Source organism: Arvicanthis niloticus, chromosome 4 (assembly GCF_011762505.2).
Source record: "Arvicanthis niloticus isolate mArvNil1 chromosome 4, mArvNil1.pat.X, whole genome shotgun sequence".
Lineage (NCBI taxonomy): Eukaryota > Metazoa > Chordata > Mammalia > Rodentia > Muridae > Arvicanthis > Arvicanthis niloticus.
Genome location: NC_047661.1, coordinates 12,982,819 through 13,003,593, shown reverse-complemented (window position 1 = coordinate 13,003,593; position 20,775 = coordinate 12,982,819). Strand labels below are relative to the sequence as shown.

The 20,775-nt window shown below is 38.6% G+C and overlaps 1 protein-coding gene across 4 annotated transcripts in view; it reads left to right on the top strand.

The window, feature by feature from the left end:
- Nucleotides 1-20,775, top strand: part of Ect2 (epithelial cell transforming 2) — a 55,618-nt gene that overhangs the window by 1,380 nt on the left and 33,463 nt on the right. For 2 of the 4 annotated variants that reach the window (XM_076932198.1, XM_076932199.1), the window contains exons 2-13: nucleotides 3,258-3,413; nucleotides 3,954-4,033; nucleotides 4,138-4,230; nucleotides 6,072-6,254; nucleotides 6,661-6,750; nucleotides 7,795-7,902; nucleotides 11,141-11,214; nucleotides 12,626-12,756; nucleotides 13,145-13,260; nucleotides 13,356-13,418; nucleotides 15,283-15,505; nucleotides 16,994-17,130. In XM_076932198.1, coding sequence (XP_076788313.1) covers nucleotides 3,284-3,413; nucleotides 3,954-4,033; nucleotides 4,138-4,230; nucleotides 6,072-6,254; nucleotides 6,661-6,750; nucleotides 7,795-7,902; nucleotides 11,141-11,214; nucleotides 12,626-12,756; nucleotides 13,145-13,260; nucleotides 13,356-13,418; nucleotides 15,283-15,505; nucleotides 16,994-17,130 — 1,428 coding nt within the window. In that variant the 5' untranslated portion in view covers nucleotides 3,258-3,283. The remainder of the gene's footprint in view (nucleotides 1-3,257; nucleotides 3,414-3,953; nucleotides 4,034-4,137; nucleotides 4,231-6,071; nucleotides 6,255-6,660; nucleotides 6,751-7,794; nucleotides 7,903-11,140; nucleotides 11,215-12,625; nucleotides 12,757-13,144; nucleotides 13,261-13,355; nucleotides 13,419-15,282; nucleotides 15,506-16,993; nucleotides 17,131-20,775) is intronic. The other 2 variants (XM_034500852.2, XM_076932200.1) reach the window with 1 other exon arrangement.

The following is a 20,775-nucleotide window of genomic DNA, read 5'->3' as shown; positions in this document are numbered from 1 at the left end:
GTGGGTGCTGGAATTTTAGGTCTGTGCCACTAGGCCATACAGTATATTATCAGTCAACTGGTGATTTTTAAAGAGGGTCATGTAAACTAAGGTATGGTTAAAAGTTCATTGTTCATAGAAGCTTTGGCACATAGTTGCACATAATTATAGGCTGTATTTTGACTTTTTTTTTTTTTTTTTTTTCTGGGTCTGGGAGATTGAACTCTGAAAATCTTCCAGGCTTTATCACTACATTACACTTCAAGCCCTAGTATATTTTAGTACATTTATACACTGCGTAATGATTAGATCAAGACCATGCTGATACCACTGGAAGCATTCAAAATTCTTTCGACTAACCTTTTAGTTAGGAATTGGAGCTTCTTAGGTGAAGTTTTGGTCTAGATAAAGTACTGTGTTCTTCTAACCATTTCATTATTATTTTTGGCTTTTTTGAGAAGAGGTTTCATGTGACCCTCCTGTCACTACTATGCCCAGAGCATATGGTTGGGCTTTTTGATTTATTAAACTCTTTCTGAACCTAGCTTGGCTTTGTGAACGTTTAATCCCAAGTCTCTGGAGCGTTGACACATGAGTATTGATGATGAGTTTCCTAGCAGTCTGGACTGCAGAATGAATTTCAGGCCAGCATGGGTTACATTGCCAGATCTCATCCCAAGAGCAGCAGTCTCAACTTCACAGCGGTCAGGTCCTCTTGCCTCTGCCTTCTGAGGCGTTCTCTACCATGTTTGCAGTTTCCTTGTTTTAAAATGCATATCTACTTATTTGTTCCCTTTAAACATTTATGTATATTTGTTTGTTTGGGCTGGGATGCACTATAGCTCTGCTTTTCCTAGAACTCACTGTATAGACTAGACTGTCTTGAACTCAGAACTCCACCCATTTCTGACTCCCAAGCACTGAGATGAAAATCATATGCCACTACACCTGGCTCTTAATTTTTTTAAAGGGGGCACTTTTTAAAAGTTGAAAATAGTTCTCTCTTTCTCTCCTTCCCTCCTTCCCTCCTTCCTTTCCTCCCTCCCTCCCTCCTTCTCTCCTCTCTTCTCTCTCCCTGTTTTCCCTTCCTCCTCTCTCCCTCCCTCCCCCTCCCTCCTGCTCTCTCCTTTCTCCCAGGTTCAAGCTTCTTTGATGGTGGCTGAACAAGAAACTGATTTATGGGTAGCTAGCCGAATGTTTATAGAAGTAATTATGTTGTGACATTTTTTTTGTTTGTTTGTTTTTTTTTTTTTTTTTTTTTTTTTTTTTTTTTTTTTTTTTTTGTTTTTCGAGACAGGGTTTCTCTGTATAGCCTTGACTATCCTGGAACTCACTGTGTAGACCAGGCTGGCCTTGAACTCAGAAATCCGCCTGCCTCTGCCTCCCAAGTGCTGGGATTAAAGGCCTGCGCCACCACCGCCCGGCGTGACATTTCTTTAAGTGACTTAGAGCCTTGTATTTTATACTGGAAATGAGTTTTAGGAGAAGTAGGAAAACTGCTGTATGAAATTGGTCATTGCTTCTGAATAAGGACAACTATTGGAACTCTTCTTTAGAGACCTTGAGGATGATTGCCATGGATAAGACAATAAACAATATGGAGTTATGAATATTGTATAAATGAATAGTTATTTGTCCTTTCAATACCTATTGAGTTTCTATCCTAGCCTCCATTTGAGTTGCAGTACTATGGCTGCTTCCTTCACATGGAAACTGAGACTTAACTTCCTGCAGAGCGGAGCCAGGAAGCAGGTGTCTAGCTTAAGTATCTTGAGTTTTACAACTGTGTGTAGGTCTATACTGTGTATCCATATACCTAGAATCACCACCCAGAAATGGAGAGTTGTACTTTACTGTTTCTCTGGAGCAGACAGCTTAAACTGTTTCTCTACTAAGAATCTGAGCAGTCTTTGATTACTTTGTGAATCTAAACTAGGGAGAAGTGGATCAGACACTTTTGAGTAAAGTGAGATTAAGCTCTGGGGTAAAGATGAGACTTGGTTTTATTTGCTTGATATTTAAGATATTTATCTCCTAGTCCAGTTAGGTATAAACCCAGATCCTTCAGCATTCCAGACAACTCAAGCTCCGTACTTCAATTAAATTTTCTGCCCTGTTTGCTCAACTGTCCAGTGCTTAGGGCCTAGAATTCTAAAAGAGCTCTCTTTCATAGTCCAGATTTATAGTGGTACTAGTTTTGTTCAAATCCTGTGGGGGAATTTCGCCTGCAATTCGGAACTAGGATAGGGAAAATTAGTCACTGACTCCAAGTAGAGAGGGCAGTAATAATAATTGCCTGCTATGTACAGGTATTAATTATTAATGTCTGTGGCTCCAGGTACAGTACTAATTTATATTTATTTGTCTTGTCAAATCTTGGAGATATTTGCGAATTAATATAAAAGTACCAATAATATATAAGCTGTACAGTGTCCTTGGAAAGATTCTGAGAATCCACATAAAGGTGGAGTCGAGTGATGATTGAACTTGGGCATGCTCCGTAGAGCTGATCACCATGAAATATGCAGTTAGTTATAAAGCACATTGCAATTTGGGCTTGAAAACCACTCAGAAACTCATTGCTGGTGCATAGAAAGAATTTGACACTGGGGTACCTTGATTTGATACTGACAGGAGTTTTGGGCAGGAGGACAAGTTGAAGAGTAGAGCCAGGGTTATTGGTAGGTAGATGTTGTGTAGACATTTTGTAGGAGAAATATAGGGTTGAAGACAGATGTAGAAGAAAGGTAGAAAAATATTTGTACCTTTTGTATGTAGGGAATTTTCTGTGTTCTTTTCATGCACTTTGTTATTGTATTTCTATAAATCATGCCTGAGCAGTTTTATTTTATAGAAAAGAAAACTTAGGCTCATGGGGGTTTTGAGACAGGCTCTTGTACCCCACATTTGCTTTGAATTCATGTTTCCAGGGATGGCCTTCATCTCCTGATGTTTGTACCTCCACCTTCTGTGTGCTGACATTATATAAGCATGACCATCTACCCCACCTCCTGGGCCCAGCTTACAAATTCTAGATCCACAAGTACAGGGTCTAAGTCAGTGGCTCTCAGTCTGTGGGTCTCCATCCCTTTGGTCAGCACATATCCTGTATATCAGATATTTATGGTATGGTTCATAACTGTAGTAAAATTATAGTTATGAAGTAGCAATGAAGTAAATTTGCAGTTGGGGAGGAACTGTATTAAAGGTTCAGCATTAGGGAGGTTGAGCCACTGTTCTAAAGCTTATTGCTCAGTGATTGTGTTTTACTGTTTCAGTCTTCATACGCAAAGTAGTGCAAACAATGGCTGACGACAGCGTGTTACCATCTCCTACTGAGATAACTAGCTTGGCAGACTCTTCAGTGTTTGATTCTAAAGTTATTGAAATGTCCAAGGAAAACTTGTGCCTAGCGTCTACTTCAGCTGTTGATGGTAAGCTAATACCTGCTTTTAAAAACACACAATTGTTAATTAAATCATAAAATTCTTACTACTGAATTTTTATTGAGCAATTAAGGGTCTATGTCTACATTCCTTGTCTATCATTTGGGTTAAAATGTTTCTTCACTTTGAAAAAGGGAATGTAATCTTAGTGTTGATACTGCTTTCTTTATATTGAGGCAGCCTCCCTCGTATAACCTTGTTAAGCTGGAGTTTATTCATGCTTAAGTGAGGAGCTGCTTGTGGTTAACTGCTTTGTAATGTTTTCTTAAGTTTCATGTACTTTAAGGAGGAGGGTCGTGCTTCATAATGCTTCTTTACAGGGAATTGTTTCTTTAGTGTTGTATGCCTTTTAAAAAGTGATATATGGTCAAACATTTTTGTAGGAAATTCTGAGTTAGGTTGTTTTAACTTCTGGGAATATTCTGCTCTCCTCAGACATAGACTTTTTAGCTAGAAAGAGGGCCTAGGAATTACTAATTGTGCTGTTGGTACCTCATAACCACATTGAAACATTTTACATCCTAATAGAAGAAATGCCTCAGGTTGAAGCAAGAGTGATAATGGTGCAGGAAGCTGGGAAACAAGAAGAGCTTCTAAAGGCCTTAAAGGTAAGGAGTTGGGTTTGTTGTTCATGTCTAAAGAGACTCTTCACCCAGCTTTGTAAATACGTCCCTACCTTTCTTAATCTTACACTTAAGTCTCTTTTCTACAGACTATTAAGATAATGGAAGTCCCTGTTATAAAGATAAAAGAAAGTTGTCCTGGAAAATCGGATGAAAAATTAATAAAAAGTATTATTAATATGGTAGGTCAAGCATCTCATTGCATGTGGCATGCTTCACTTCCCTCGATTGAATTACCTCACTCTGGTGACTGGAATCAGCCATGAGCTGTGTTGTGCACTCTGAATTAGAAATGTTGGAAGTAGCTTGTTTTAGAATCAACTTGTTTCAGAACTTCAAAATCATAGCATCTATTTCTATTAGAAATTCAAATTTTAGAGACTTTGCTATTTAAGAAAAGGATGTAATGAGTACAAAGGTCTGATAATTTTCTTAAGTGTTTCAGTACTTCCATTAATTTTATGTTTCGTTTAAATTCTTGATATTTTCCAGTGTACAACAATGAGCAGTGATTATCAATTACTTTGCCTTAAAATTTGTAGTATGTAAATTCTTTAGTTTGTCTTCATAATAATCACTATTTGTTATATTTTGTCAGATTGAATCCAGGGTCTCATGCATACTGGGCAAGCATTTTACTACTGAGTTAACGCCCTGGCCTTCAGTTACATTACTTTGCTAGGGCTGGTCAAACAAAGAATAACAGACTGCATGAATAATATCGATAGATTAGAAAGTCTAAAATCAGTGCCAGCGTCCTTTGGTCTGCATATGGCTTCCTGCATGGCCTTGTAATCCGTCTCTGCTGCTTATTATGTTCAGGTTTCTTAGGTGCACCTGAGTCAGACTGGATGAGGGCCACCCTGGACACCTCACTGTCTCAGCTGCATACAGTCACGTTGAGAGATAAGGTTTCATTTTTCATCTTGGGTTAGCTTCCAACATAAGAATTTCAGGGATAGAGGATTTGACCAATAACTCCACTCTTTCAAATTAAAGCTCAAATAATTTATTAATATATTCAGTTATTTTTTCTCTTATGTTCACACAGGAATTATGTAGGCGCTTTAGTTTTGTTTTGTTTTTTGTTGTTGTTGTTTTGTTTTTGAGATAGGGTTTCTGTGTAGCTCTAGCTGTCCTAGACTTGCTTTGTAGATCAGGCTGATCTCAAACTCAGATCCGCCTCTCTTTGCCTCCCAAGTGCTGGAATTAAAGGCATGCAGTACCACATCTGGCCCATTTTTTTTTTTAAGTGAAGAGACTTTTAATAAGATATGCCTTTGTATATCATAAATGTGTCCTAATGCGGCCAACTTGAACTTGGTTCATGGTATCTCTTTACAGTGTGTGTATTGAAATGAAAATGTTAATCAGTAACTTTTACTAAATGTCAGGGGATTTTTTTTTTGAACATATCTGCATGTGTAGATTATCATTTTTCTTGTTCCAAATAAAAATTGGTGGACATATAACTGATGCAGTATATCAGAATGCATGTACTTAAATGTTTTTAAACAGTGTAGCCTAGTGGCTCATGCCTGTAATCGTATCACTCAGCAGGCGGAGGCCAGGAAGATGGCTGGCCTGGGCAATGTCAAAACTTGCCTCCAAAACCAAACAATAAAGGCTGTGACAATAGCTGATGGGGAGAGTGCTTGCCTAGCATGCTTTGAGTTCAAGGTTCAGTCCTCATTACTACCAAAAACTAAAACTACAATACCAGAAAGGAAATTTTCTGGTGTTCTAGTATCTGGAACTTCTTATGCATGCTAGGTGGTTTATAGGCCCGAGTCATGGAACCTTGTTTATGTCTTAACAGTAAGGTCTTAATGTATATGGGAATATGTGACATATAAATTAGAGAAATAGGTTCTACACTGTTATATGTTATGTTGGTAATTATAGGCTTTAAGAGTTAAATTTTCTAAAAAGATGTCAAAAAATAGAGGAGTCATTTTTAGGGAGTCGTATATTATATGACCTGTGAATTATTTTTATTTGTAATAACTATGAAAAAATCCAGGAAATGAAAGTGTCCTGTGTAACGATGAACTCAATGGAAGAATTTGAAAGTTTGGATTCTCCAGAATTTGAGAATATATTTGTAGTCACTGACTTCCAGAATTCTGTCTTCAATGACTTATACAAGGCCGATTGTAGGATTGTTGGACCACCAGTTATACTCAACTGTGCACAAAGGGGAGAGGTAAGAAACGTATGTTTATCATCTCAAGAATACATTTATATTAATGCATTCTTTGAAAATTTATAATTAGAAAATGCTGTTAATTATTGCGTGCATGTGGTACTTAGAATAATTTGTTGTTGCTGGGTATGGTGGCTTATTCCATGAGACTTGGCTTCCAAGAAAGTGTACACGTAACCCTTCTTTCCACTTAAAACTGCTACCATAGCCATTATCATAAGACTTTAATTAGGAAAGTTATTGATTTTTTTTCCCTTTTTTTAACATTATGTTTGTGTGTATATGTGAGTGTGAACCTTGGGTATTGAAAAGTTAATTGGCAAATAGTGAAATCTGTAAGCTTCAGGAATGTTTTCTAAATTCTAACTGAAAAGGAAGCTCATGGCTTCGAAATTGTGTCCTCCAGCCCTTGCCATTTTCCTGTCGGCCGCTGTATTGCACGAGCATGCTGAACCTGGTGCTCTGCTTCACTGGATTCAGGAAGAAGGAGGAGCTCGTAAGTATAAGGCCACTGCAGGGACACTGGCCTAGTAATACAGAGTTAAACTGCATGCCCTCCCGCCTGCCTGCCTTTCTCTCTCTCTCTCTCTCTCTCTCTCTCTCTTTTCTTTTCTTTTCTTTTCTTTTCTTTTCTTTTCTTTTCTTTCCTTCTCTTCCTTGTGTCATGACTTCATTAAAAAGTCTTGCCAGATTAAAAATGCTGACTATCAGGTTCTAAATTTTAAAGAAATTCCTAAGTTAAAAAAAAAAGAATGTTTTGTAAGTGATAGTTGGCCCGTGAATTAATAGAAAGTTCTATAACTGTGTGAACTATTTTATTCTCTTGTTAATTATTAGCTACATTGGTTAATTCAATTTTTTTTTTTTTTTTTTACAAAAAATGAATATTGTTTTAGAAGCCAAGCTTTAGTATTTTTACCACCATAAATAAGTCATAGACGCTTTTTTGGTTCACAATATTTCCTAAGTTGGAACTAGTTGAGTATTACTGTAATTTTGTGGGGAGAATATTGAGGTTATATAACCTGATATTAAAACTCAATATTTTGTGGCTGGAGAGATGGCTCAGTGGTTAAGGACACTTGCTGCTCATGATAGAGCAAAAGTTTGGTTCCCAGCATCCGTGCCCCGTCTCTCAGCTCCCTGTAATACAGCTCTGGGGGAACGCCTGCGTCTGGCCTCTGTGGGTACCCACTTGTGTATGTACATACTCACAGGCACATAAATAAGATAAACTGTAAAAATAATGATATTTGTTTGTGGGTATACATACAGATTTGGCTCCAATTCCCAATATTGTAAAAAAGAGAAATAAGGTGATTAAATGAAAATGACAAATCCGGGTCTTTAGTATTAGAGTTGGGTGTCTATTAACTTAATACTTGTGTATTGTTTATCTTTGTATAGATTTACCTGTAGCAATAACAAGCTACTCTTTTAAAAGTTTTTTAAAATTTTGTAAATTTTAATGTTAAATGAATTATAAGTACAGATTTTGTTCAAATGATTAAAATCAATTTTGTTTAATTTTTCTTTTGAGGTCGAATTGGTGACATTGGTTCATCATATGGGTGGAGTTATTCGAAAAGAATGTAATTCCAAAGTAACACATCTGGTGGCAAATTGTACACAAGGAGAAAAATTTAGGGTATGTAAGCTTACTATTGTCGTTTTTTCAGTATAGTATGTTTACTGTAATGTTTATTTTGAGATGGTCTTATGCTATAGTCCAGAATAATCTAGAAATGATTGTGTAGTCCAGGCTAGCCTTGAACTCACTAGTGTCCTGTTTCCGCTGCCCATCTCCCTCATAGGCATGATCTACCATGCCTGGCTTGGGTTTAATAACGTCACTTTTCTGTTGATTGTACCGCTTTTGAGGATCAGATGGAGGTTTGCCATTGGAATGTCAGTAGAGGGTTTGTGACACAGCTTAGTTATAGAGTGCTTGCTTGTCACACATGGAGGGACTCCAGTTCAGAGCACCGCATACCTGTCCTGGTAGTGCATGGGTGCAATCCCAGCATGTAGACAGTAGAAACAGGAGAGTCACTGGAGTAGTGTCTTTTCCTGTGTTAGGTAAGTCTCTATCTCAAAACCAAAACCTTGAGTGAGGCTGAAGTTAGATGTGAGCTGTGTGATGGGAGGGGTGGTTGGGAGATGGTATTGCTAGTCAAAGCTGTATGACCAGCAGTGACAGCTAGGTCAAGGACTGTGAGGACAGATACTTCACATGGTCCTCTTAGAAAACAAGCCCGTGTCTTTGAATATGTAAATTGCCTCTATGTTTTCTTAAAAAGAATTTTTAAAAAGGAGAAAATATTTTATATTTTTCTCTCAAGAGAGGGTCTTCTTTTGTGGTTTGTGATAGGGTCTCTAGTTTTGTAACCCTTGCTGTCTTGGAATTCAGTGGCTAGGCCAGGGTGCCCTGAAACCCAAGAACCCCATTCTCACGTGCTGGGATTACAGGTGTGCATCACCATTCCCGCCCATGTAGCCCAGTTTAGCGGCAGACTCATGATTGCTTGCCTCAGCCCGGGTGTTGGGATTATTGTACTATGCCACTGTGTCAGCTGAATCTAACTTCCTAGGGTAGGAATCTATTGTGAGCTGCAGGTGAGTTGTGTACTTGATTTATTTTGTGTCTGTCTGTGTTTACATGTGGGTGTGTGCTTGTGCCATGGCCCATATGTGGTCAGAAGACAGCATGCAGGGATAGGTTTTCTCCACTCCGTAGGCTTTGGGGACTGCATGGTGACTTCTTTTTTTTTTTTTTTTTTGGTTTTTCGAGACAGGGTTTCTCTGTTTAGTCCTGGCTGTCCTGGAACTCACTCTGTAGACCAGGCTGGCCTTGAACTCAGAAATCTGCCTGTCTCTGCCTCCCAAGTGCTGGGATTAAAGGCGTGCGCCACCACCGCCCGGCGCATGGTGACTTCTTAACCACTGATCCTAGTTGAATTATCTTAACAGGAACTTTTCATTCATTGTCAACATTCTCAGCGTATTTATGTAAGAAATTTCCTTTAATTTTGTGTGTTTGTGTGAGTGTGTGTGTATGTGTGCGCACATTTTTATATGCATGATAGGCTGGAAGCATCATAGGTACATTTGAAAATTAAATTCATTACCTTATTTCTTCCTATGTACTTAGAGGAAGTAATATTGGTCAGTGTTATTAGTGGACTTACAGTTTGTTTATTGTGGTAAAATATACCTAAAAGCTACTGTTGGAGTCATTTTAAGTTCATTGCCGTTGTCTGTATGTACTATACTGTGCAATTATTGTTACAGTTCTATTAAACCTTTGGTTTCAATTCTTGAGGGCTACTACGTTTATACTTCATACCTCAGATAAACACTTGTTTTCTGGTTTTGTAAATGTCAGTATTCTAAATAACTTGTTAAGAGAAATCTTACTTGTCTTTAATTGTATATTAAATGTCAAACAGTCCAGTAGTACCGTAGTTATGACAACTTACCTCCACCCCAAATATATGTATACAAACTATCAAAGTCTCCTAGGTTCAAACACTTGTGTTGTGAAGGTCATTCATTTGCAGGTCAGTTTTAGCTGTACGTGGGAAGCGTTTCATTGTCCATTCTATAAGTACTATATAAGTAATAAGTGCACTACTGATAAAACCTAAGTAATATACCTTTGTTTCAAGATTGGAATATTGTAAAACAAATTATTCTATATTAAGTAATACAGCAAGAGTATTCTATTCTGATAACTACAAGATCACACATAGGTGACTTCATATTTGCCTTAATGGTATCAAGGTCAGAGTCAGAGATCCTGGTGCTAGCTACAGTGCCATAGCCATCCTTCTGCCCCTGCTCTACCCAGGCTGAGCACTGCTGTTAGAGATGTTTGCTTCTCTTCACTCTAGACCTTTTCCTAAAAAAAGTTCATATTCCTATGAATTTAGTGACATAATTGTGGTATCGTGTTTCCACCAATAGACTGCTCAGGGGGCCGGAAAGTGCAGCCTAAGCTGTGTCAGGCTGAAGCTGGGGTTCCCCGACTCCTGAGTGTCTAGTCACTGTTGGAAACCACACAGAGGAGTAGGGAACGGAGGGTTGGGGGTCGATAAGGCTGGGGCCAGGGTATCTCAGACTCCTGGACATCCAGATGCCGCTGGAAGTCGAGGAGGAGGCTGTGGAGGATGGGAATGGGGAACTCAGGTTTAGCTCAGTAGTGGTGGTGAGTCTGGGAGTGCAGAGGGACCTTCTTAGGAGACTTAGATGGTGAGGCTCTGTAGACAAAGGCTTTCTCCATGTTCCCCATGGTGGTTCTTGATGAGAGCGATAGTCCTTGGTTTCAGATTGTTGACTGATTGTTCAGTGTGGAAAATGGTTTTATACCATCTCCTCAGGGTGGACCAGAGATTAAATAACTTTTGCAGGAAAGGATGTCTGAGAAAGGAAGCTTATTAGTTAAACTTTCAGATACCTCATTAGCATGGAGAACTCTGTTGTGGCCTATGTGACCATAGGCCATGTTCCTTTGTAAGGAGTATGGTCATGTGACAGGGGCCTGTTCGGAAGCAGGCGAGCTTCTAATCCGAGCTTCTAATTCAGCCTTACTAAGTTTGCTGGCATGGTCCACTGCTTGACAGTCATTACCTGTTTTCTTTTGCAGTCCTGTTTTAGCCTGTACTTCCAAGGTGTGAGCCGAACAAAAGGAGAAATCAAAGAGCTATACTTATAGAAAATAGAATAAAAGTTTGGGGACCATGGAACTTATTTTAAAGTCACCATAAGTTTAACAAAATATAATGTAACATTCTGCTATAATTTTATACATATTCTTTAGAAGCACTTCCCTGAATCCTATTTTTTAAGATGAAAAAACCCATTGTAATTGGTGTTAATATTCTTAGGTTGCTGTGAGCCTGGGTACTCCAATTATGAGGCCAGAATGGATTTATAAAGCATGGGAAAGACGCCATGAACAGTAAGTGCTTAGGAATCCATAGTTGTGTGGATTCAACATGTTCATTTTGTTTGTTTGTTTTTTTAAATATTTGTCTTTTGTGTGTTTGTTTTTGTATATTTGTGTACTTGAGTGAATATTTTTGTACTACATGTATACAATGTCTGAGTAAGCCAGAAGGTGTCAGGCATCAAATCCCCTAGAAGTAGAGTTACCATGTGGGTGTTAGGAGTCAAATCTGGGCCCCTGGAATAGCAGCCAGGGTTTTTAGCTGCTGAGCCATCTCTCCAGCCCAACATATTCTTATTTTTTAAAGTGTAGTTAACATTTGTTTTAAAGATAAAGCCATGTGCTAACAAAAACTAAATTTGTAAGTAGTATAGAAAACATGAATTCTTTGAATAGCTTAGGGAATAAAACATAGGTTATAAAACAAATAATCTATTTATAATAGATATATAATAATAAAATAAATAAGACATAGGTTTTATTAAAATAAATAAAAGATTTGGTATCATTGGGTTTTACTTTGTAAAATCATGTCTCAGAATTAAAAGGACTTTGTGTGTGCCTGATTGTATGTGTGGGTATGCGTGCTGCAGCACAGGTTTGGGGGTTGGAGGGGCACTGTGTTCTCCATATACTGTATATGCATTGTAGGGACTTACCTTAGGTGGTTTGGAAGTCACAGCAAGTACTGTTACCTGCTGAGCTCTCATGGGGCTGAGTTTTGTAAAATAAATTCAACTGGGCAGTCCAGATACTTTGGTAGGTGGAAGTACTTGCTACCAAGCCTGGTGACTTGTGTTTGATTTCCAGGGCTCACATGACGGGAGATTAGATTTGTGGGCATTATCTGCTGACTTCCATGTTTGCACTGTAGCACCTATACATACACTTACACATACCAATACATTGTTTCCATTATCATAAAGTTCTAAAATTTATCACTTACTAGCGTAATGCTTTCAGATATCTGGATTATGGTTTTTTTTTTTTTTTCCTACTTTATGTTTAGAAACATTTGAATTGGTCCTTAAAATTTATTCTTTTTTTGCTAACCTTTCAGTTGTGCATTGTCTGCTATGGTACATGAACATTATGTAAAATTTCATGAAATTGGAGAAGGTCTGTATTACAGAGTTTCAAATGCCCAGCCAGCATTTGAATGAGGTGGAGGTTGTGTGTGATTATTTTGTCAGATGCAGTGACTCCCAGGCCTGTACATGTTAATTTCAACTTCTACTAAGCGGCATCCCGGATGACCTCCTCAGACAAAACCAAAACCAACTGCTTAGGACTTTATGTAAAATATTTACAATAAATGTATTTGTTCATTGTTCTAAGACCTTGAGAATTACTGATTTCACAAACTAATTTGCCTAGCTGATGGAATCTAAGCTGGTTTTAGAAGTGCACATTTTATTTTTAGGTGTTTCTGTGCAGCAGTTGATGACTTTAGAAATGAATTTAAAGTCCCTCCATTCCAAGATTGCATTTTAAGTTTCCTGGGATTTTCAGATGAAGAGAAACACAGTATGGAAGAAATGACAGAAATGCAAGGTCAGCGAACATGATGCATGTGGTGGTTGGTATTGTCCAGAGACGAGCACCTGAGCAGATCTGGGAGGGAGTTTCTAGACTGGGTGAATGGAGGTAGAGGACCCACCCTAAATGTGAGTGGTACCATTCTGTGCACACAAAGATGAAAGTAAGCTGAATGCCAGCATTTATGTCTCTGCTTATTGTGGTGTGACCAGCTACCTTGTGCTTTTCCTGCCATGGCTTACCCGTCATCAATGGACTGTACCCTGAACTGAGCAAAACAACCCCTTTAAGTCCTTGTTAGGAATAACTGATATTATATAAATAACCACTTTATAATAAATAGCTGCTTTGGAGATGGAGAATAGTTATTTGGCTGATCTGTCTGTGTTCCTATTCTCTTTAGGAGGTAGCTATTTACCAGTTGGGGATGAAAGGTGCACTCACCTTATTGTTGAGGAGAATACAGTAAAGGAACTTCCATTTGAACCTTCAAAGAAACTTTTTGTTGTCAAGCAAGAGGCAAGTAACTCCAGAATGAAATTAGTTTTAACAATACTATAGCTTCTTTGCTAAGGTCCTTTTAAAATCTTAATTAAAATATTTTTCTCTTTTAGTGGTTCTGGGGAAGCATTCAGATGGATGCTCGTGCTGGAGAAACTATGTATTTGTATGAGAAGGTATGTTTTTGCTCTTGCTTCTGTGAATTTGTGCAGAATTGATACTATTGTATCCAGAACATTTAGAAAGCATGGTATAATTAGTATTATCTAGGTGTTTGTGAGAAATATTTGAAAATATTCAGACATACATACATAGATACCTATTATTTATACATCTATACATATACATATATATACACACACGCATATATACACATTTATTTAGACGCTTGATCTCAAGTTCTTTAAGGTTTAAAATATGCTTTAGATGTAGTGAGAGAGCTCTTCAAACTCTTATTTGAACTTGGAATATTTTTAGGAAATACTGAAATCCATTCAGTTCCCTCACTGCTTATTTGTGAGACACAAGGAAAAGAAGTGTGACTCATCCTTTCTCAGTCCATGCTCTAGAAAGAGTAGCTAGTAAAAATACAAGCTAAGCAATGTTTCTTCAATGCAGAAGGTACTTTGAACCAAAACGTGTTGGGTTGCCACCTATGGTGGTGTCTGGACCACTTTTTTTTTTTTTTTAAATTGGATATTTTATTTATTTACAGTACAGATATCATCTCCTTTCCCCATTTTCCCTCCCTAGAACCCCCTATTCTATACCCCTCTTTCTTTATGTTTTTATACCATTTTGATTACATGCATGTAATAAGGTCAGTTCTAGGTAGAGGGTCTAGCAATACAATAGATGTCAATAGTTGAGGAATAAGCAATACAATAAACACAAATAGTCAAAGAAAATGCAAGGCATTAAACCCAGTTACATGAACATTCCTGTGATCACTGTTTCTAAAGGCTTATCAGGATGACCAAAGTATTTGAGCCTACTTCCCTGTCCTAGTCCAAAAATCATTTTCTTGTCTAAAGCATGCTTCCTTGTTCTAGCCTAAAATTTAGAATCCTGTCTGAAATTACTTCTTTGTTCTGACCTAATATTTAGATTCCTGCTTGAAATTACTTCTTTGTTTTAGTCTAATGTCAGATTCCTGCCTGAAGTCTACTTCCTTGTCCTTGGCCAATGTCATATTCCTGTCAAGCAGCTCCTTGTCCTTGGCTCATGTCAGCTTCTTGTCAAGTAGCCCCAAAGGCTTTCAATCTCTCCCCCTTTTTTATTTTGTTAACAAGACTGAGCCTGTCTTAGGTTGTTCTGACAATAATGCTTTCCTTACCGGTCATGGAATATGCATTATCAAAGGCAATTCACTTCTATCTTAGGTTAGTAAGGCTCTGTGCAGAATTGTACCCGTCCTTGGCTTGCCAGCCTGTTAAGTTAATAACTTTGTCTGGGGGGTTCATTTTCAGGTTTAAGCCATGTACTTTGCCTGCCAACATATTGATGTTGTTAAAGATAAGCTTTAACATGATGGGCAGGAAGGAATAAAAGTATTCCCAGGACAAGAAGGGCTAGCCTGATCAAGCTATATATGCCATTCCCGAGGTTTGTCCAAAATGGAAATACTGAGCTCAGGCCATGGATAATTTTATCAGGATTATCTGCAGCCTCAAAGGTCAACAGAACAGCATTCTTTAAATTCATAATCTTATTATGCAAAGTTAACACACCCAGAGAGGTGTTCGGATTATTCCAAATATCCTACAGCTGTCTTTAAATTTTTTTCTAATTATTATGACAATCATTGTGAATTTCAAAAGTAACACACTACTCCAATAATATTTGTCATGACATTTGGGATGGCTCCTAACGTTCTAAATAAAGCTTCTGAATTATCTAGAAGACTATAAGATTGTAAGAATTAGTGTACAAAATTTGGGGTTTTGTCAGTTGAGATGTATTTTCCATGTTCCTTTTTGTAAGAACCATCATAGTAAAATTAAACACTTTGAATTAAACACTTTGTGCTTTTGATTTCAGGCTAATACTCCTGAACTCAAGAAATCGGTGTCTCTGCTTTCTCTAAGTACTCCAAACAGCAACCGTAAAAGACGGAGATTGAAGGAAACCCTGGCTCAGCTCTCCAGGGAGACCGACCTCTCTCCTTTCCCTCCCCGCAAGCGGCCCTCAGCCGAGCATTCCCTTTCTATTGGATCACTCCTGGATATCTCCAATACACCCGAGTCCAGCATTCACTATGGAGGTAGTAATTCATGTTTCATGGAATTAATCTTTAAGACAGAGTGTACTGGAATAACTAATAGAATAAGTCCCTGCTACAGTGAATGAACTGTAAAGGCTTTTCTCTTAATATCTTTGGTCTAGTTGAGGAAACAAGACTGTTCAAAACAAAAGCTGAGCATAGCTGGATAAGGTGATATATCCCTGTCATTCCAGGACTGGGCAGATGAAGTCTAGAAAGTGAGTTCGAAACAGTCTGGCCATTATGAGACTCGGCCTCAAAACAAAAACAAAGTCACAGAAACCCAGAAAAGAGAAATAAATTCTGTAAAGCAATCAACTATGCACAGTAATGCTTTTGTTGGACGATTGTTTACTGTACAAGGTGGTGTCTTTCTTACAGGCCACTGAACTTAGAACAGGGGAGTTATAAATTGTCCAGGGCTGTAGCTGAAGAGTGACACATATTGGTTTTGTTTTTCTTTTTGTGACAAGGTCTCATGTAGCTGAGGCTACTCTTAAACTGCTGATGACCCCGTTCTTCAAGCACTGGGTTTATGGGCATGTACCACCATACCTGCGCTAATCTTAATACTCAACAGTTATAAGAGGTCACAGAGAAAGTGAGGTAGGGTGAATAGATAGAGAAGTCAGGAGTGTGTTGTCACGTTGTGTTGAACAGACAAAGACTCCTATAGGTAACCCTGTTAGGATTACTAGCATTTCTTTCGTCTGTAAATACATAGTATTTTCTAGATTTAAGATACAGAAAGTAAAAGCCTTTGACTTCATAGTATTCTGTACAGACTATTAGTACAGAATACTATGAAGTCAAGGGCTTTTAAATTGTCACATATGCTAGGGAAGTGCCCTTCCTCTACATTACCAGCTCATGCTTTGAGACGGGAAGGGGAATATTGCTGTGTGGCCCAGAATGTCCTTGAACTCGTGACTTTCCTTCAGCATGTTGAATAATAGAGATTATAGACTTGCACTACTATAGCTACTTTGGAGACATTTTTGTAAATAACTGTGTAACAGTTATAATAAACTTATTACATTAATAGCATGAAGCGTTCTGTAGTATTTTAGATTTCTCTAGTTGTCTTAATTATGTCCTGATTTCTAATCTTCCTTTTCCCCCAACAACAAGAAAGTCTTGTATTTTAGTCTAAGATCCAGTCTAGGGTCTCTACCTGTCTGTCCTCAGCGTTTAGTTTCTTCTAACTGAGGGATTTCCTTGACTGTAGTGACGGTGGTAAATCTGAATCGTATGGGTTATTTACTTGTAAGCTGTCAGCTGTTTAGTTGGCATTGGGGTTGAACCTAGAACTTCACATGTGCCAGGTGAACGGTCTCCCATTGACCCATATTCTCATCTCTGAATCGGTGACCTTTCTGGCTCTACCACATGAGGAAGTTTTACTTCAACGGAAATCTCTGGCGGTGCTTTATGATGTCTGTGTCACATTTAGATCTGCCTTCTGATGGAACCTTTCTTTTTTTCCAGAAACACCGAAGTCTTGTGCAAAGTCTTCTAGAAGTTCTACTCCAGTTCCTCCAAAGCAGTCAGCCAGGTGGCAGGTGGCGAAGGAGCTCTACCAGACTGAGAGCAATTATGTCAATATATTGGCCACGATCATTCAAGTGAGTGTGCTGTGGCTGTAGACGGATTCCCATTTTAAAACTCCCCCTCTCCCCCCCATCTTCTTTCTATAACTTTGTGTTTTTTCTTTTAAAGAATATTGGGTTTTCTTTTGGGTGGTAGTGGTGAATATGGGGTTGAGATAAATCTTGCTATGTGTTTCTGGCTGGGCTGGTACTTAACACATAGCATAGACTGGCCTCAGACTTAAAGCGATCTTTTTCCTGTAACAGCCTTTGTGTGACCTTGTGGCCCTGGCAGTGTCTTGTGTTAATTACTATCAGGTACTTGTTCCTAAAAACTCTTGTAAAAGGTGTGTGTCATGCGCCCCCACCCTCCCAAAACTGGGTTGACAACACTGATGACATTTGGATTTTTATAACTTCCACAATGTAGGTTTTTAAAATTTACATATATGAGTACACTGCTCCTGTCTTCAGACACACCAGAAGAGGGCGATGGATCCCATTACAGATGGTTATGAGCCCCATGTGGTTGCAGGGAATTGAACTCAGGTCCTCTGGAAGAGCAGTTGGTGCTCTTAATCACTGAGCCATCTCTCCCACCCCTGACTTCCACATTGTTAAGATACTGCTTTATGTTTAGAAGCGATAGAATTTTCTGAAATTGCTCTATTTACTGCTGCATATATGTGACAAAAGATAGTCTATACTACAGCTGAGAAGCTGTCCAATACTGATATCAGTAATTTGTTCAGGCTTTTCATGAGGACTTCTGATCCTCCTGTTCTCCCTCTTGAGTGCCAGGACTATAGGTGTACACTACTCTGCTAGGCTTATGGGTGCTGGGGATGGAACACAGGGCTTCCTGCACGCTCTGCCTGTTAGGCAAACACTATTAAGTACTTCAGTACATCCTCAGTCCTAGGTTTTTATTGACATTGTTATCAAAACTACTTTTGAAACACAATTTTACACAAACAGAAAAATAAAAAAGTACGGTATACAATAAAGGTAAGAAAGGCTGGGGATAACGCTCAGAGGGTAAAGTGCTTGCTGTGCGGCGTGGGGCCTGAAGCTTGGATCTCCAGAACCCTGTATGCTGGGTGAGCTTCCCTGCTGACTATGACTCCAGCCTCGGAAGTTAATGTGGGTCCCCAGAGCAATATGACTAGTAAGGCTAGCTGTGGGATAGGCCAAGACCTGCTTCATTTCAATGCATGAGGTGGAAGAGCCATGGAGGGTGATTCTCAACATCAGCCTCAGCCTCCCACATGCATGCACATGCACACACACTCACACGCCATACACATGCACATGTCACCATTACAGGGATAGGCGAGTGCATATGCAAAATAGCACGAGGCACAGATTTCAGTGTCCATATCATTAATACTACTTACCAAACTTCTAAGCTGCTGAGCAGTTTGTCTTTTCTAAAACACAGATTCACACCTTGCCCCCAATTTTTGTAATCGGGGTGAACTCTTATCTATTAAAAACAAATAAAAATACTTAAAGAAAACCACAGCTGAGCATAATAATACAAACCTGAAGCCCCAATACTTGGTAGGCTAAGGAACACAAATTCTAGGCCAGCCTGGACTACCGTAATAAGAGCCTGTCGTCTTCAAAAGAGAGAAGCAAATTTTGGGTACTTTTTTGATCCAGGTGGATAAATTAAAATTAAGTGATTTTTGAAATTGTTTCCAAAAAAAGAAAGAAAGAAAGAAAAGAAAGAAAGAAAAGAAAAGAAACAGAAGTCCTAAAAGCTATCTTAAAAGAGAATGCCTTGGGCTGGGATTAGTTCACTGGCCAAGCTGTAGTCTGACACACTTGACATTGCATTTAATCCATAATTAACACGATGGCTATAGGGGGAAGGAAAGGAAACAACTGTCATAATGCAAGTCATAGTCCTTGAGAACCTTCACTGAATTTACGTTAAGCAAAGTAGCATGAAACGTGCCTCCAATCTAATAATCTCACATGTGTAATTAAAGTTTCAGTAAACTGGGCATGGTGACTCCTGCGGGTAGGCCAGTTCCCTGGAGGCTGTGACAGTTGGATTGCTATGAGTGCAGATGCACAAATACAGAGATCAGAAGACAACTTGCAAGGGCTGGATACAAACCTCCATGTGGTTTCTCTAGATGGAGGTTGTCAGGCTTGGTTGTGAGCATCTACCTGCTCAGCCATCCGACAGCTCTGGTGGCTTAGATTCACTCACTTCTGTCTTTTGTGCTGTTGTCAGTATATGTGTTAAGAGCCAAACGAACAATGTGTATGTTCTTAACTGTTAAACGATTATTAACTTTAATATTTACTTGTTCTTGGAGGGATTTGCATGACTGCAGTCTGAAATCAAAACTGTTCTGTATTCTCACATCTCCCTGGTTTTCTTTTTTGAGGGGATCACATAAGTGGAATCCTGGTGTGTACCCCCTGAGGCCTGGGTTTCTTCAGAATCATCTAACTGGAGTGTCTATAGCTTCTTTCCTCCCTCCACTTCTTTCTCTTCCCTGTTTTCCTCTTTCTGACAGTTTGGCTATCTAGGCTGTCTGAGCTCCAACATTTGATTCTCCCTGTCCTTGCTAAAACACACCAACATGTTAGTGCACAGAGAACTGTCATGTCAGGGTTTTTATGTTGTCCTTTTCTTCCTGAGTTTTGAGAGTTCTTGGAATGTAATTTTGAGTTTTAGTCCTTTGTCAAGTGTGTGATTTTTAAATATTTTTTAAAATAGTATATAAATAAGAAAATTGCTAAATACATTATTAGATTTTTTAAAAAATTCTTATTAAAGTGCTTATTTTTTGTTTTTATTCTAGTCCACATTTTTGAGGTCATGTCTAAGGATTTCACCTAAAATGAAATCAAGAATATTGTCTTCTAGAAAGTCATGAACTTAGATTTTACTTTTCCACCTATGAACTGTTTTGAGTTACTTTTTGCAAGTAGGTTTTTGTTTTTTGAGACAGGGTTTCTCTGTGTAGCATTTGGTGTCCTGGAACTCATTCTGTAGACCAGGCTGGCCTCGAACTCAGAAATCCACCTGCCTCTGCCTCCCAAGTGCTGGGATCAAAGGTGTGCGCCACCACTGCCCGACTGCAAATAGGTTTTTATTCAGGCTGATGTTCATTTGTGGGTGTAGCAAATGATATTCTAATATCATTTGTTGAGACCATTCTTTGATGGTTAAGACTTACTTAGCTCTGCTTGTGCTTTTGTTTGTTTAGTTTAGTTTTTCTTTTGGTTTTGTCAGACAGGACCTAATGTAACCCAGGCTAGCCTCAGTGTTGATATGTAGTGTTCGATGACCTTGAACCTGGGCTCTTCCGGCTTCCTTCCTATAGGTTGAGATTGCTAATGTGGCTTTATATTTATATAAATTGCATCAGTTTTCATTTCTTGGATTTACTTATACTGTACCATACCATCTTGAATATTGTTTTTTTTTCTATTATGAAATAACTTTGTATTTCTTCATATATTTCTAGAATCTGATTTTCTGTCTATTAGAAAGTCCTAGAATTTGATTGGTATTGTCATGAAACACCTAGATCAACTAGCAAGATAATTGTCATTCTTCTGTGTTGAGTGTTTCCATCGGTGACTGTGTGACTTCATTTATTACACCTTTATTTCACCTGTCAGCTCTGGTTTTGAGCATGTGTGTCTTATACC